The 18,243-nt window shown below is 40.2% G+C and overlaps 1 protein-coding gene across 1 annotated transcript; it reads right to left on the reverse strand.

Moving 5' to 3' along the window:
* Nucleotides 1-15,306: 15,306 nt before the first annotated feature.
* LOC138868934 (uncharacterized) lies at nucleotides 15,307-17,014 on the reverse strand. The gene is made up of 3 exons (XM_070146515.1): nucleotides 16,057-17,014; nucleotides 15,709-15,815; nucleotides 15,307-15,486 (listed from the first exon to the last, which is right to left on the reverse strand). Exons 1-3 carry the CDS (start codon nucleotides 17,012-17,014, stop codon nucleotides 15,307-15,309), a joined length of 1,245 nt encoding a protein of 414 aa, XP_070002616.1.
* Nucleotides 17,015-18,243: the final 1,229 nt, after the last annotated feature.

Raw genomic sequence — 18,243 nt, forward strand, 5'->3', positions numbered from 1 at the left:
CTCGACCAACTGGGCTCGCTCATAAGCGTTTGGCCATAGTAGTCCCGGTATATATATAACCGCTCTTCCGTAGTAGGCTCGGTATATATATAACCGCTCTTCCGTAGTAGGCTCGCTCATAGGCGCTAGACAATACTAGGCTCTGTATCTCGACCAACTGGGCTCGCTCATAAGCGCTCGACCACAGTAGGCTCGGTGTATAACTTACCATCTGATCAGAGGTTGCCTAATAGAGGCCTACTCATCGATTATAGCTCGATGGTAATGAAATACTTTTAATACTGTATATATGCAAACTCTCTGCCCTTTTAACCGAAAGAAGGAAATACTCAACTGAAAATGCAGTCCCGATAAGAAGAATATGGCAACTTACAAAACTAAGAAAATATATGTAATTTGCGAGACTAGAAAAATATACGTAAATTTCGGGATACGAATTTTTCTTTATGCCTCGTTATCAAACTTGTGTAATTACGATATCATGCTAAAATGAAAGAAAAACTTAGCCTTAACATACCTCCGTCATAAGGATATTCTGACCCTTATTTTTCAAAACAAGGAAATGCTAGTAACTTCGCAAGATCCACGATAAGTCACATTATGTTAAAGATGCCTTCCGATAAAACTTTTCAGAACTCCAAAGCATACTGCACGATACAATCTTCTTCACCTATTGAATCCAAGATTTCACATAAAATCATTTGCTTATTTTCCTTTGTCATCAAACTTCCATATCACTCATGATGTCGTGCTCCATCTACTACTATCTCTTTCCATTTTATTGCTTTCATCTCATAATAATAATAATATCCACTAATTGCCTAGCTAAAACCATTTTCCATCCTAAAACTCTATTTTGAGGAAAAAAATGCTAAAATTGTAAGACGTTTGCTGCTTTTCAGAAGAGCAAAAAGTTATGAAAAAATCAACTTGAAAATGACTGGATCATAGCAGGAAGTACTATGCCATCATAACAGTACACATCTTACCAACCAAATACAGTGTTTTTTTTTTCAATAAACTTTCCTTTGGACCCAGCATAGAGTACGGTCTATGAACTATGGGTGTTTATCGGGCGGGCTGGGACGGGCTGAACGGGAAAAACCCCAGCCCGTTCGGTTAGCGGGCGGGCTGTTAGTGGGCTGGGGATAACGGGTTGTTATAGGGCTGGGATTTTTCGGGTTTTCGTGGGCCCGTACGGGTTAGGGCTCACACGGGCTCGGGCGGGCCGAGCTCAATTTTTTTTTTTTAAGTTAAATTTTATTTTTCTTATTCAATGTTATTGATAGTTAAGTATTTGCAAACTTTTAAGGGTTAGAATTAAACTTTGAAGTTTAAAGTTTAAAGTTTTAAATTTGAAATGTGTTTTATAATTATAAAATTGAAATTGGAAAGTAAGTGGCTACAAAAAATTATTTAATAAGAGTATAAGACCAATAGGCAAATGTAAGGAACAAACTCCGAAGGCTTTCATTTATATTTTTAATATTTCAAATTAATTTGCAAGTTCTTTTTTTATTTTTTTTATTTTTATTTTTGAACTTGCAAATTAAAACTTAAAAGTTTACAATAATTATAAAAAATAAGAAATAGTACATCACATGCTTTGCATCATTTTTGTAAGTTCTTCCATGTCAACATGAGGTTCTTGGTTTCCGGGATTGGTTGAATCGGAACCATAAACCATTATATCTCCAATTTCTTGGTCCTCCTCTTCGTCTACCTCGTCACGCCCTTGATTTCTCCGTTCTGATCTTATCCAATCTCTGACGCACACTAGAATTTCCAAAGCGTTGCTGCCCAATGAATGACGGGTATCTCCTAGCTGCTGCCTTACTTGGCTAAATGCGCTATCTGATGCGACTGTTGAAATTGGCACATTTAGCACGTCTCGAGCCATGGCCGAAAGAACAGGAAATTGATTTGAGTTGCTCCTCCACCAACTCAGCGGTAGAAAATCCTTTGTGAGGGGCTCTGATGACTTTTGCAAGTAGAATTGTAGTTCATCAATATTCCTGCTACCGGTTTGTTGATGCTCTCCTAGTGTAGACCAAATCTGATAATCTTGAACACAATCATCATCATTCATAGTTGTTCCAGATGTTGAAGGATTAGTTGAAGGAATATTTGCATCTACAACTGAAGAAGCATCTACAATGTTAGCATAATAATTATATAAAGTTTGTAAATGTGTGTGTAGCTCAGAAATACAAGTGTCAATATCAGGAGTTTCAGTTGGGCCAATATCCATATAAGTATATAAAGCTCTAATTAATTGGCGACACTTTATCATTTTGACAGTAGGGTTTAAAATAGCACCAATTAGGTAAATATAGGGAATTGGGTAGAAATACTTTTTAAACTTATCTAGCATAGATTCAACAACAGTAGCATATCCTTCTTTCTGCTTCAAATTATGTAGTAAAAGAGAAATTTCAGCAATATGAACTAAACCATTTGAAATGGTAGGATAATAAGCTCCAGAAAACTCAAGTGTAGCCACATAAATTTTTTGTAAAAATTGTATAACATCATGAATGACTTCCCAAGTTCTAGATGTTAACAAACGGCTAGGATCGGTACAATGAGAATTAGCAACTTCAGTTATAGGCATTCTATATTTATAACAACATCTTAAGAACAAATAAGTATAATTCCACCTAGTAACTATTTCTTCAGGCATGAGTCTTGGTTTTAGTCCATAGTGTACACATTTTTCCTTAAATGCATTTAATCTAGCACTTCTATTATTTCCTTGAATTACACCAACAGCTCTCCTAATTAAAGTAATTTCATCTCTAAATAATTCAAGGCCACTCTTCACAATCAAGTTATAAATATGACATGCACATCTAACATGAAATATTTCAGGAATTGGTGGGTGTAGATGCAATTTTAATATTGTAATAGCAGCAGTGTTGTTAGAAGCATTATCAAATGACATACACAAAACTTTTTCTGCAAGATTATAAAATATAGCAACTTCATGTATAGTATTACTTATAAATGCACCAGTATGACTTTGATCTTCATCATATTTAAAAGCAATAATACGTTTTTGCATACAAAAATTATCATCTATCCAATGGCATGTAACAGTCAAATAATCATTTCCATTCACAGCACGACCAATATCAGAAGTAAGAGAAACTTTACAAGGAAGACTTGCGAACAAATAACGTATATATGTCTGATATTGTCCAAAAAGCCTAAAGATATCAGCTCTACAAGTACTTCTAGGAATACCTTTAAACATAGGGTTATAAATTCTTTGAATATAAGTAACAAGATACGGTGAAGAAGCAAAACTAAAAGGTAAACAACCTAAAACAATCATTTTAGCTAATTCTTCCCGATCTTTCTTAATATCGTATTTTCCAAATAACCCACCAATACTCGGGTTAAGTCTTTGTTGCCTAGATAACTCATCTACTCCCCATTCAAGAGGGTATTTCTCTTCTATATGCCTACGAAGTTGACCCGTTCCCCCTCCTTTACCGGGCTCATGTTTATAATGTTCACTACAAATTTTACATTTTACATAATTTTTTTGATCTTCTAGTCTTTCAAAAAACATCCAACACTTACTTCTTAATCGTCGATTCTTCTTAATAGGGAGATGAGGCCTACTTGTTGCACTTGCACCCCTAACATTTTGAGTTTGACTAGCATTACCAGGTGTAGGTGGTGGTGTGTCAAGATTATCGAGTGATTGAATATCATCTAACAAAGCATCTAAATCATCATCTACACCATAATTTTCTTGCATTCGCTCATAATCTACATTTAAATTTTCAGGTGAACTTTCAGAAATATGTGTAAAGCTACTAGAAGAACCAACACCACCTCTTGTTCTTTTTGAAGTTTTCTTACTACCACCTCTAGTGCACGCTTTTTTGGCCGCTCTAAGTAAATCCATTATATAAATTAAAGTAAGAAATTAAATTAAGAAATTCAAGTAAGAAATTAAATTAAGAAACTAAATTAAGAAACTAATTAATAAAATAAGTGTACACCAAATAAGAGAAAGAGATGGAACGAGTGTACCGGGATTCCTTATGCCGCACTAATTTTGAATTTTTGATATCAAAATTCAAACTTCAATTGATAGACCGAAACTTGATAGTTGATAATACTTGAATACTTGATAATTGATACCACACTTCACTTGAATAATTGATATTTGATAATAATAATTTTGTAATGGCTAAACTAAATAATTGATGAAACTTGAAATAATAAATAATTGAGAATTTAAGAACTATAATATCAAGAGAGAATTGAGAGTTTGATACTTGAGAGAGAATTAGAGTAGTAAGAGAGTGAATTTGTGAGAAAAAATGAAGAAGAAGGGGGGCTATTTATAGATTTTGAGGTGGGAGGGCTATATTATTAATGGGTGGGCCGAAATTGGCTATTTCTGCAATTTCTGGCCGTTCCCCGACGGTCATTTCTGAATTTGACCGATGGGAACTGTCCAATTTAATTAAAAAAAAAATTCAAACGGAAACCGGGCTGTAGCCCGTGTTCAGCCCGTTAAGGAAATTCGGGTTTAACGGGTTCGGGGCACCGTTAGTCTAAACGTGAACGTACACAACCCGCCCCGACCCAACGTGAACAGTAGCGGGCTGAACCGGGCTGACCTGGGTTGAAGAGGGCTGAAAACGGGTCAGCCAGACCCGATTAACACCCATACTATGAACCCAAAAGGAATACGTTTCCCTTCAACATTATGTTGCCCCCACACAAGCAGTCATTTTAGATATGTTAATAAAACTTCCCTTTTTAAAAGTTTCATAGAAAGACACCTATTTTGTTGACTAATGAGTTATCAATGACAAGGTGAGAGGCTGCCACGTGGGGATGGGGTGGGTGAGTTTAATCTCTATCCACTTATTAGGTAATTAGGTAATGTTCCGTTACCCGGTAGTTAACCAATTACCCGTATAATTAAGAAATATTTCAAATTACTTAAAATACTACTCAATTTTTTTAATATACCTTATATATACTCTACTATCATAGTCATGTTGTACATATATATACAACACACACATGCACACACACACACTCTATTACGACACATCCTAATGCTAAGGTACGGGATGTAACAGGGAAGTGGATCAGGGGAGACTACTGAGGGTTTGATAAATTTGAGTTCTCATGTGGATGAACCCGGTTCATCTATTGAAGAAACCCTAGCAAACCTTCTGAAGAAAGTAGGTGTCAATTATAATCCCAAGAAAAGGAGAACTTCAACACCTAAGGTTCCAAGCACTACAAAGAATACCAAGAAAACAAAGGCCAATTACCCAACAACTGCTGAAATTCCATTACCAAAGGGGAGAGCCACAAGAAGTATGGTGAAACAAAGTGAGAGTGAATTACAAAAGGCTTTGGCTGAAAGCAAGAAAAAGAGGATAGATAAAGGAAAAGCTAAGGTTGCAAAGCCTTCTAAGGCTGTTGATGTTGAGGAGATGGAACAAGTCTATCAGGAGAAACATACAATTGTGGATGTTCAGACCCCCAAACCTAAAAAGACCAAGACTTCTTCCAAGAAGTCTTCATTAAGGTCTAAGGCTGCTAAATCTGCATTGGCCAAGAGGACAAGGTCTGCAATGAAAAATAAACCAGTTAGAATTGCTGAGGATGAGGAATGTAGTGGTGAAGAAGAGAGTGAGTCTGATGGTGAACAAGACAAGTTGGCCAAGTTTGGCAAAAGAAAAATTTTGAAGGGTAGATTGTTGAAAGACTTGGTGGAACCAGGGATAGTTCAATTGGTTCATGCACTAGCTGCTCAGGGCTGGAAGGACATGGTCCTTTAGATGGATGGAAGGCTAGCTAGGAATGAAATCATTGATTCATGGCCAATGCAGAGGTCAAGGATGGCAGAGTTACTAGCCAAGTGAAAGGGGTTCAAGTGACCTTCGATGCAGAGAAGCTGGGTGAGATTCTTGACATCATTGCTGAGGGCTATGATGACTACACTAGGTAAAGATGACCAAGTATGGATTCCCTTCCTCCTGCCCTTGAAATCACAGGGAGATTCTGTGATGTTGAAGAAGTGAATGAGGCTAAGTTTGTGCACAAGAGTGAAATGAAGCCACAACACAAAGTCCTATTTGAGTTTGTTAACAAGTGCGTAATGCCCAGGCAGGAAAGAAGGCACATTGCTAACTATATGGACTTAATTTTGATGGAGTGTACTGAAAGTGGAAGGCAAATCAACTGGCCTGCATTCATCATCAAGCTACTAGACAGGGTTATCAATGGCTCCAAGCCCCATGCCACCCCTTGTGGATTTATTCTGACTACTGTTCTAGATCGGTGCAAGGTGGCTCTGAAGAAGTGGGAAATGGCCACAAGCAAGGACTATTTTGGCATTAATACCATTCCCAATGAACCTGGTTCATCCAAGAAGACACCTATCAATAGTAAAGTCAGGGCTCTAGTTCAGTAAAGTGGGGCCAAGGATGCTGAGATAACTAGGATGGAGGCTCGCTTAGCAGAAGTTGAATTTGAGAGGGATGCTCTCAGAACTGAGCTCACTAAGGAAAAGGAGAAGAATGATGGCATTCTTCAAAATATGTTGTACCTTCTCCAATCCCAAAACCAACCCTCTAGCTTTCCCAAGCCTTAGGACTTTTATCCTTCATCTCCTGAACCTGTCTAGTACCACCAGTGACCCAGATTAGGGATTTCTCTTTCTTTTGCTCATGATTTGAATATTTTTGCTTTCTTTTTGTGAATTGAGGTAGCAATATATCTTCTATCAATTATATCTACTATTTTTGCTCTTGTTGATTGTTAATATTTCCTTGATAGTTTGAATATGTTTACTTGATTACTGATGATTAATCCATGATTGCACTTGCAGTTGTCCTAGTGGCCATGAGTAATTGTTAACATTTTGGGACTCACACTCTGTTTATGCAACTTTTCAATGATGCCAAAGGGGGAAGAGATATTGTGCTTTATATTCTGAATAAGTGATGTTTATAGCCTAATGAACGTGGTCCTTGATGATAAGTAAATTTTTCTAACTTTGTATTGATGAATAAGCTGAGTTCTAACATGGCCTAAGTGAGTGAAAAGCACAGAGTTTGTCATCATCAAAAAGGGGGAATTTTTTGGTCCAAATAAAGGTGAAGTTCTGAAGACTGACAAAGGAACTCAGACATGGACCATGTCCATCTTGTAAAGCATAGTTATGACCAACTAAAACATGTGAGATGCACGTGAAGGAGATAAACCTAACTTATCAGAAGTGATATCTCCTGATCATGATCGAAAAAGTTGTATATTGGATAAGGAGAAAGACTCCTTACACAAAGAGAACATGGTTTAAGAAAATGATAGAGTTAGTGTATGAGATCAACTAGAACTCTTCCACCATGGAAGAGTAGCATCAATATCCTAGTCCATCTCTAATTGCTAACCCCTTAAATATTAGTGTTGTTCTCTTTTAGAGGTAACTCACGTAAGCAGAAGTTAAGCGTGAATTGAGAGCAAAATAGCAAGGCAATTTTGCAAGCAATTGTGTGATTCAAGCGTGCAAACCTGAAGCTACTTGAACTAGATAGAAGAACCAGTTCCAAGTGTCTATCTTTTATTCTAGTTCAATTGTAGTAGGTGATTTTACATTGTACCTTTCAGCTTATTTAGAAGCAATTGTATTAGGTACTTAGAGTTTTCAAGTTAGAGTTAACTTGAAGTTATCGCAACAGTTGAGGCTGTGTGCCACAACGGGATTATAGTTAATCCTAGGTTTACAAAAGAGTTTTTGCAAATATAGTTTTTGGCTCGATGATTTTAGTGGAGAGTTTGGGAAAATCCTACTGGAAGGCAGGTTGTGATTTTTTCACCTTTTGAGCCAAGTATTTTCCATGTAAAATCTCTGCGTTCTTTATTTTTTGTATTTATTATTCCGCAACAGTAGTAGTTGGAACACATAGAAGAACCAGGTCCTTCTATAATTAAGTTAAACAGAAATTGGGTACCACAAAAATACCCCTCTCCCTCTTGTGTTGTATTGAAGTATAAAACATCAAGCACCATGGCTCTAGTGCGACACAAGAGCATCAAGAGTTGACCTAACTCTTCAAGGAAGTTCGTTCTACTAAGTAGGTCATTGTGGAACCCAAACTCCTTCTCCTCCAATCTCCATAAGCAAATCTCACTTAAGAATTGAATCACTCAAAACAAGGATTGTGAAGAAGCACACTCGTCTCTCACAAAAGAATGTCACAAGTCCGGCTCTAAGTACCATAGGCTTTCCCCTTATGTGAATCACCACTAATGTAAGCTCACACAACTCGAAATCATATAGGGATTTTGCCGGAATGTAATGAAGGCTTTTGGTTCAAGGTAGGATATATTAGTCTATGAAGGTTTCATCTTTCCTTAAGCACTTCATTTTCTTATTTCTGCTCACACTTTCTTGACGCTTTGAGTCATTTTCTTCTTCCTTAGGGGACTAGAGAGACACACTGTCACTCTTTCTTTTTATGACAATCATTTTATTCCTTTCTAATCATTCTAAGCCTTTCATCATTGCTTTTATTGAATCCCTTTTTCCATATTATTCACTTTCTTTTTGACTTTTTGGCTTTTCTTTCTTTTTCTTTTACCTTTCCTTTTCTTCATTTTGTACCTTTTATTACTTTTGCATTCTTCGTATCTCCCCCTAAACTTATGTTTTTGCCAATTGTGCTAAGGAAAGATCGGGTGCCAAGAGAGGGTCATTTTAGAACGGATAAAGACTTGTATCATGGTTAATGAAAGAACAAGGGCTTCGACTCAACGGGGTTGACTTAGGATATCATATTTAGTGGGGTATGGATGCTTTCAAGTTTCAATTTGGATCAAGGAGAGCCTATAATCATTTCTCAAGTCGAGCTACGCTTAGAGTTTTGCCTAGACAAACATTCAGGGCAAGTTCTAGACTTATTGGCACGAGACTTGGACTTGCAAATCAATACCTCACCTCACAAGCTGTTGGATTGATAAAGAGAACAGAGTCGATGGCCCACAATAACCCTAGCTAATATTGAGCAACACAAATGTCCCCGAAAGATCACTTGATGATTGTTTAGTTAACACAAGAGTTTAAAGGTCACAACTAGCACCATTCTTTGCAAATCAATTTGTTTCTGACCATAAGGTCAAAGGTAAATGTGCTAAGCCCAAGTGAAGCTTTGCCTGAGATACTTTTACTCATTACTACTATTTACACAAAAACATAATGAAAACGGACTCAAACCCTTAAGAAGGTTGTCATGCCATCTATCATCGGGAAGAGCCACCAAGTTCACACAAATTCCACTTTTGGAAAGAACCATAGCATTAAGAAAACCAAAGTCTTATTGATCACAAAAACTTGTAAAAGTAAGAAGCTACAAATTGAAAAAAAGAAACTACTAAATGAAATAAGAAGCTATGCTATTAAGGAAAATTGCAAAAGAAGTTGTAAAGTAAAATACGGAAAGTAAACTGAATATGTACTATAGGGGATTTAGACGAATATACATAAAAGTGGAATGAATAAATACATAGAAAGGTAACTTTATATACATACCAAAAGTACAAAAATAAAGTATGATAAGTAGAAGAAAATAAAGAAAAGAAATAGTATCAATGTTATTACAGACCAATATCTGAATCATAATCAAAATCAAAATAAGGCCACCCCCCAAATAAAAATTAGCATTGTCCTCAATGCTATCAATAAAAATAGAATATGGAATGGTAGAGAGTAAAGAAAAACTCCCTATGATGCCTCTGTCTGCATGGGATCACTGGCTGGGTCCTGTGGCTGGCCTAAGTCACTTCCTTTGGGGTCCTCCAGCTCAATCTCCAAATCCTCAGTCTGGGGGATCACCCCTGTCCTCATGGGCTCTCTGTCAGCCTCCTGCTCTGGAGCCTGTGCTGCCTGAGCTGCTAGAACTAGCTCCTCCAAGAGTAGGTCCAATGGGATTTCTCCAGCTGATCTAATTTTTTCAACCTCCTTCCTCAATAGCTTTACTGACTCCTTTGAGGCCCGAGACTTCTTCATTTTCTTTGTTTGTTTGCACAGGTCCATGATTGCTTTTCCTTGTGCATCCAAAATGGCCATGATAAGCTTCTGGTTGTCCAGGAGCTTCTTCTAGTTGTCTAGAAGCTCCTTCAACAATTCCTCCATTGAAGCAGGCACCTGAGGCTGTGCTGGAACTAACTAAGCTGTCGCTGCGCTGGAACTGACTGAGATGCCACTGTTGTAGCTGCCTGCATCTAGTTGTTGATGCTGGAAAGAGTCTGATTAACCCTCTGTGTAGTCATAGGGTATACTAATGAAGAAGGCAAATAAGTAGATGGTCCGGAGGGAGGATGTGACATGGTATTATAAGGCTCAGAACCAGTGGTCACTATCTCTGGCTCTTCAGACTGGCCAGTGGAAGTGGTGGCTCTGCCCTTGGACTTGGGGTTGTCCGGACCCTGAAGGCTGTACCAGGAGAATGGCCTCTTTGGTTTCACTTTGGTGTCAAAATCCCTTCCTTCTACTTCCTGATCCTCCAGGTACATGGTGAGGAAGTTTGGGAAAGGGTATGAGCTCTCATCTTTTCCAACCACTCCGGTGATCAACTTGGACATAATATTCTCGAAGTGGATCGGGTACCCCGCAATGATAGCCCCCACAATAATAGCCCGAGAGACCGGCATATCACTGTCATGCATAGTAGGGTCTAACCGACTGCACACAAAAGTTTTCCACCACTTCGCCTCAAAGCTTAAATTGTTCTTGTAGATCGGGACCCCAAGTGTTAGCCAAGTTGGAGTAGTCCCAGGAAGAGCAATCACCGATGCAAGCCAAGGGCGGGCTAACTCATCCATAGCCACCTTTTCCAGATACAGGGACTCATCCTCATCATTGAACTCAGCATAGTCATTCAAAGTCTTGATATCAAACTTAATCTTCTTGTTCCGGACTTTGTTAAAAAATGTGCCCTTTTTGATGTAGGAGACATTAGCGTAAAACTCCTTGACCAAGTGCTCATTGACATCTGGTAAGTTGCTGGTGAAGAACTACCACCCCACTCTCTCATTGAAGTGCCACTTGACATTAGGGTTGTGGGGTAGCAGATCTCGCTCAATGAAGGCCCTCTCAAGTGTAAGTGACCTCTGAGGCCACCACTCCCCAAACTTGTGGTAGGCTTTCTCACTCACAAGATGTTCTTGCCATACCACAGGGTTCCTTGATATTGCCAACTCTCCTGTCTGGGTGTCACCACCCCTCCCATCATCAGGGATCTCAGCATCAACATCAATAGGATACACATGTAAGGCCAAAGGTGTAGCAGGTGGAGAAGCTGATGCTGAAGACTCACTACTTTCCTCTGAGCTATCAGACGACTCAAAAGAAGTAGGAGAAGTAGGAGGTGTAGTCTCATCTCTCAATTGGAATATCCCTTGGAAGTCTGCGGGAATATGGGTTGGTACTGAGTCTCCTTCCAAAACTTCTCGGGAAGGGAGATACTCACTTCTTTCAGAATGGGATGCGGCTTTGTCCGCAGTTTTGATGGTTTTCCGCAACTTCCCTATAGATTCCTGCATCGGGAGGATTCAACCCTCCCTTTTTGTTTATCACCTGCACCTCTAGATCCGACCATTGTCTGCATACACAATCAGTGAAAGCTCATTAGTATTGTTGTTAAAAGAATCAGTAAAGGAAGGTAGATGAAAAGTTGACAGTGTTCCAAAAGCAAAGGTCCGCTGACAATGGAAAAAGAAGCGCGATCGCGAAATGGCTACCGCTGTCCGCAAAATTGAGCGGGGGGGGGGGGGCTCAAAAGACAACTACCCAGTCTCTAAAGTATGACCATTGCTTAGAGCAGAAAAAGGGACGCGACCGTGAAGACTGCACCGTTGTCCGCAGAAAAACGAACGCGGCCACGGACCCTACTTGGAAATTCTCTGAACTAAAATCCATGGTCCGCAAAAAAAGAAGTGCGGTCGCGTAAAACAAGCTGCTGAAAGTGGAATTTCCATGTTGACCACGGAAAACAAACCATTTTTAACTCAGGACATTATATGAACACTGATCACGGAATTACGGCCGTGGCTGTGGAATTCAAAAAAGAAACGGGCTACCTAGGGTTTTCACTAGTATACAACTTAGGCAATTTAGGTGGTAAAATGAATATCCCTGTCCCTTATTAGGCATGCACAACAAGTACCCACATGAATTTTTAACATCAATGCTTATATAATGGTGATTAATCAAACCCTAATTAAAAAAAAATTTACAACTAAGAGAAAAGAAGAGTAAAAAAAATATAAAAGCAATGCGATGATTTGAGCATACCAGTGGTTTGATTGTGTGTTGGAACTAACTCCTGATTAGTGCTATGATATTGGGAGTAGATTAGAGGAGATGAACAATAGGCTATTTCTTTTGAGAGTGAAAAGTGCGAAAAGGGTAAAAGGAAGAGGGCCCTCCTATTTATACTAAAACCCTGAGGGCCCACACCGACCTACCTGGCGCGACCGTGAAATTCCACTATGGTCTGCGCTTTTGGATGATTTGAAGAGCTGCCTGTTCCATAACACCGCTGAGAGCGGAAAAGTGGACGTGGCCGCGGAATGAGGTCTGCTGACCGCGTAAATGCCACCACGGACGCGGTTGAAACTTCAGAGAGGTCACATTTTGGACTCTTCAAGTCCGCGTCCGCTACCAAATCACACCCCCGCGAAAAAGCTTCCACTAACCGTGGAACTTTGAAAACTTCACCATTTTTATTCTTCAAATCAAGAGCACCAAATGGAGTTACATGTATCACTTCAAAAGGGCCACTCCATTTTGACTTGAGCTTTTCCAGAAACAGTCGTATCCGAGAGTTGAATAAGAGAACCAAGTCACCCTCCTTGAATTCCTTGCTCCGGGCATACTTGTCATGTAAGTACTTCATTTTGTCTTTATACAAGGACGAGCTGGAATAGGCATTAAACCGAAACTCATCTAGTTCATTGAGGTGCTTTACCCGGAGATTTGCTGCAACATCCCGCTCAAGATTTAACCGCTTCAAATCCCAAATGGCCTTATGCTCTAACTCAACCGGAAGATGGCATGCTTTCCTAAATACCAACCGATATGGAGACATACCAATTAGAGTCTTATAAGCAGTCCTGCAAGCCCACAAAGCATCATCCAGTTTCCTTGCCCAATCAGTCCTATTTGCATTGATAGTTTTTGATAGTATGTGCTTTATCTCCCTGTTGGAGACCTCAACTTGTCCACTAGCCTGAGGATGATAAGGGGTTGATACCTTGTGATTGACACCATACTTTGCAAGCAAAGTGTCACATGCCCTATTGCAGAAATGAGAACCTCCATCACTGATGATAGCCCGAGGAGTGCCAAACCATGTGTAGATATTTTTCTTGAGAAATGCCACCACACTCCGGGCTTCGTTATTGGGAAAAGCCACTGCCTCAACCCACTTGGAAACATAATCAACATCCACCAGAATGTAAGTGTTGCTACACGAACTCACAAAAGGCCTCATTAAGTCTATGCCCCACATGTCAAAAATGTCAACCTCAAGAATAGTGGTGAGAGGCATTTCATCCTTCTTGGAAATTCCACTAGCTCTCTGACACTCATCACATCTCTTAACAAGCTCACCAGCATCTTTATACAAAGAGGGCCAATAAAAGCTACAGCTAAGAACCTTTGAAGCAGTTCTCGCCCCACAATGATAACCATCGTAGGGCGAGGAATGACAAGCATCAAGCATACTCATTTTCTCCTCTTCCGGAACACATCTTCGGATCATACCATCATTACAAATCTTGAAAAGATAAGGCTCATCCCAGTAATAATCCAAGTTGTCCCTTTTAAGCTTCTTTCTTTGGTTAGAAGAGAGCTCACTCGGGATAATGTCGGTCATAAGAAAATTGGCCACATCGGCGAACCAAGGCATATTATTCAAAGACACTGAGAGGAGTTGTTCATCCGGGAACACATCATTAATTTCGAGACCATCTTTGGGTCTCCCCCCTTCTTCCAAGCGGGACAAGTGGTCCGCCACTTGATTTTCACTTCCTTTTCGATCAACAATATCTAGGTCAAATTCTTGAAGCAACAAAACTCATCTCATCAATCTAGCTTTAGAGTCCTTTTTGGTCATCAAGTAACAGAGTGTCGCGTGATCAGTATGAGCAATCACTTTGGCACCCATGAGATAATGCCTAAACTTTTCCATTGCAAACACAATTGCTAGAAACTCTTTATCTGTCACCGTATAATTAACCTGGGCATCATTCATAGTTTTTCTTGCATAGTACACCAGATGAAATATATTCTTCACTCTTTTCCCCAAGACCGCTCCTACCGCAATGTCACTAGCATTACACATGAGCTCAAATGGCAAGCTCCAATTGGATGCAGTGATGATGGGAGTGGTAGTTAATCTATACTTGAGTAGCTCAACAACATTCATGCACTTATCTTTAAACACAAACTTTGCATCCTTTTCCAACAATTTTCACAAGGGATTCATCAGCTTGGAGAAGTCTTTGATGAACCTTCGGTAGAACCCCACATGCCCAAGAAAGCTCCTAAGCCCCTTGACGGAATTAGGAGGAGGGAGTTTTGAAATCACTTCAATCTTCGCTTTGTCTGCTTCGATACCATTCTTTGAGATCATATGGCCAAGGACAATTCCCTCCTCGACCATAAAGTGACATTTTTCCCAATTAAGCACTAGATTTGTCACTTCATATCGGCCCAACACTTTGTCCAGATTATCCAAACATTCTTCAAAAGAGTCACCCAAAACACTAAAATCATCCATGAACACTTCCAAGAAGTCCTTAACCATGTTCGTAAATATAGCCACCATACACTGCTGAAAGGTAGCCGGTGCATTACACAAACCAAATGGCATCCATGAGAATACAAAGTTGCCATACGGACATGTGAAGGTGGTTTTCTCCTTGTCCTCCGATGCAATAAAAATTTGGTTGTAGACTGAATACCCATCCAGAAAGCAATAGTAAGAACGCCCGTCAAGTCTATCCAACATTTGGTCAAGAAAGGTCAATGCAAAATGATTTTTGCGGGTCAATTTGTTCGGCTTCCGGCAGTCAATGCATACCCTCCATCCGGTGACAGTCCTAATGTGGATCAACTCATGTTGCTCATATGTGACCACAATCATACCCCCACCCCACTAACCCCACCTTTTTCGACACACATTGTACCGATGAAGTCTATGAACTATCCGAGATGGGGTACACAACCCCTGCATCTAGCCACTTGATAACCTCCTACTTGACGGCCTCTTTCATAGCCTCGTTAAACCTCCTTTGATGTTCCACGGAGGGTTTGGCATCATCCTCAAGTATAATCTTGTGCATGCAAAATACGGGGCTTATCCCCTGAATATCGGCTAGAGTCCATCCAATTTCCTTCTTTCCTCGTTGGAGCACCTCAAAGGTGGCATCTACCTACACGTTAGCTAAGCACGCAGAAAGAATAACAGGTAAAGTGGAACAATGGCCTAAGAATTCATACCTGAGGTGTGGAGGCAAAGGCGTCAACTCCAATACGAGAGGTTCCTCGATTGAGGGCTTTGTTGGTGGAGTATTTTTGTTCTCAAGATCCAAGGAAAGTTTACGGGGCTAATAGGAGTAAGAACCCATTCCTTGCAAGGCATTGACATACTCTACCAAGCCTTCATTCTCAGTCACATCATGGTTCAACAATACAACTTCCAAAGGATCCTCCACATTGATCATGGCACTCGTGTCATCAACTATCACCTCTGTCACCAGATCTACAAAAGAACAAACCACAGTACTATTTGGCTGCCTCATTGATTTGCACACGTGGAAGATAACGTTTTTGTTACCCACCCGAAAGGTGAGTTCCCCTGCTTCCACATCAACCAATACCTTCCCTGTTTCTAGGAAAGGCCTTCCCAATATTATCGGTACCTCATAGTCGATTTCTCAGTCGAGCAAAATCCGCAGGCAAAATAAACTTATCAACCCGGACAAGAACATCATCAATAATACCAAGCGGCCTTTTCATTGTTCTATCCACCATTTGCAATATTATTGAAGTAGCTCTCGGTTGACCAACACCCAAAGTTTTGAATACAGAGTAAGGCATCAAATTTATACTTACTCCCAAATCACACAAGGCCCTTGCAAAATCTGCAATTCCAATGGTACACGGAATGGTAAATGCGCCAGGATCTTCAAGCTTTGGAGCCATCGAGTGCACAATGGCAATCACTTGATGAGTCATTTTGATGGTCTCACAATCCATATATCTCTTTTTAGTTACCAAGTCTTTCATAAACTTGGCATACCCCGGCATTTGCTTAAGAGCTTCCACCAAGGACATATTGTTCGACAAACTTTTCATCATCTCAGTAAACTTTTTGAACTGTTTTTCATTGTTCTGCTTTGCAAGTCTTTGAGGATAAGGTGGAGGAGGCCTTGGCAAAGAAGCCTTGGCTTTAGGCATTACCATTTCTGGTATGTCTATCACATGTTCCCAAGATGGGTTCACGTCATTTTGAGTCTCCTTCTCATTGTCATGAATATCAATTCTCACCTCACCATTCACATTCTCTTCACTCACTTGCTCATCAACTATTGGATCATCGTTATTTTGCACTTCAACATCATCACTCACAACTTCCTTTTTCTTAGAGGTACTTGCTTCACCACCTCTACCGCTCCTTGTGGTCAACGCTATTGCATGACCGGTATTGTTCCCACCCTTCGGGTTTACTATCGTGTCACTAGGTGGTGCCCCCTTAGGGCGAGTGTTCAAACCTTGAGAAATTTGACCAAGTTGGACCTCGTTGCGGATAGAAGTATTATGGGACTCCAATTGGGCATCAGAGTCAGCGTTTTTCTTCATCATTTTCTCAAACATTGACTCAATCTGTCCCATCTCATTGTTGGACGAGCTAGGACCTTGGGACGAAAATGGAGGCGGATTGTTTGGTTGTTGAAGCATTGGAGGCCTTTGAAACCTGGCCCCCGATTACCTTGATTACCATTATTCCAACCCCCTTGGTTGTTGTTGCCACCCCAATTGCTATTGTTACCCCAATTCTAGTTGTTGTCCCCCCCATGTTGGAGTTGTTGTTGTTATTGTTCCAATTTCCTTGGCCTTGGTTGCCCCAATTCTTATTATTTCCTTGTGATCTCATTGATGATTTGGAGCATTACCCCGTTGTCCTTGATAGTTGTTGAAATACAAAACCTCTTCACTTTGCTCACCATACCTATCATCCTGGTTGTAACCACTACTACCTTGCTCATATTGATCTTGATTGCCTTGCATTTGTTGCCCATATTGTCTCCTCTTGTTTACCAATAGATTAACCCCTTCCATTGCGTTTACTTGCTTTAGTCCCTAAATCTGCTGAAGTTGTGCTTTGGCTAACTGGTTCATGGTTGTTGTCAACTCAGCTATGGCTTGTCCATGGTCTTGAAGTTCCTTGTGAAGATTTATGACATGCGGGCCCCCTTGAGGAACATTTGCCCGACTCTGCCAAGCTGAGGAAGTGTCAACCATCTCGTCAAGAATGTCACAGGCCTCGGCATAAGGCAACTTCATAAAATTACCCCCTGCTAGCTAGTTTACCACACATTGATTGGTCCTATTTATACCCCGATAAAATGTCTGTTAGATCATTGCTTCAGTCATATCATTGTTAGGGAATTCTTTGACCATAGTTCTATATCTAAAAGCTAAGATCTCATCCCTTAATATAGTCATATGTCCCGGTGAGAAAAACTTGGCTATAAACCTGTCGGCCAACTCATCCCACGTAGTGATGGAATGGTTGGGGAGTATTTCGAGCCACTCCAAAGATTTCCCACTAAGTGAAAAAGGGAACAATCTCAGTCTCAATACATCTTCCAACACATTTGTTTGTTTGCTTCCCCAGCAAGTATCCACAAAGCCCTTTAGATGTTTATATGCATTTTGATGGAGAGCGCATATGAAGTACCCTCTTTGCTCCAGTAAGGTCAACATGACATTTGTAATCTAGAAATTTCCCACCCAGATCTGGGGTAGGACAATTGCACTTGCATAACCTTCATTTGGAAGCACCCGAGGAGCTACTCGCGGAGGAGACGGGGGAGGGTCTGGAATATTTTCATTGGCCTGGCAGCCTCTTCTTTGAGCTTGAGGTACTAGAGACACCTCATCTTCAGCATTATCATCTACGTCCT

The sequence above is a fragment of the Nicotiana sylvestris genome, chromosome 5 (assembly GCF_000393655.2).
Source record: "Nicotiana sylvestris chromosome 5, ASM39365v2, whole genome shotgun sequence".
In the NCBI taxonomy this organism is placed as follows: domain Eukaryota; kingdom Viridiplantae; phylum Streptophyta; class Magnoliopsida; order Solanales; family Solanaceae; genus Nicotiana; species Nicotiana sylvestris.

Excerpts from the sequence above, each read along its gene's own strand:
- LOC138868934 (XM_070146515.1), bottom strand. The coding sequence starts at position 17,014 with ATGCTTCAACAACCAAACAATCCGCCTCCATTTTCGTCCCAAGGTCCT. Across the intron at positions 15,816-16,056 it reads AACAATGAAAAGGCCGCTTG|ATCTGGTGACAGAGGTGATA; the intron begins GTATTATTGATG and ends GTTCTTTTGTAG. Across the intron at positions 15,487-15,708 it reads TGACTGAGAATGAAGGCTTG|GTAGATGCCACCTTTGAGGT; the intron begins GTAGAGTATGTC and ends GCTAACGTGTAG.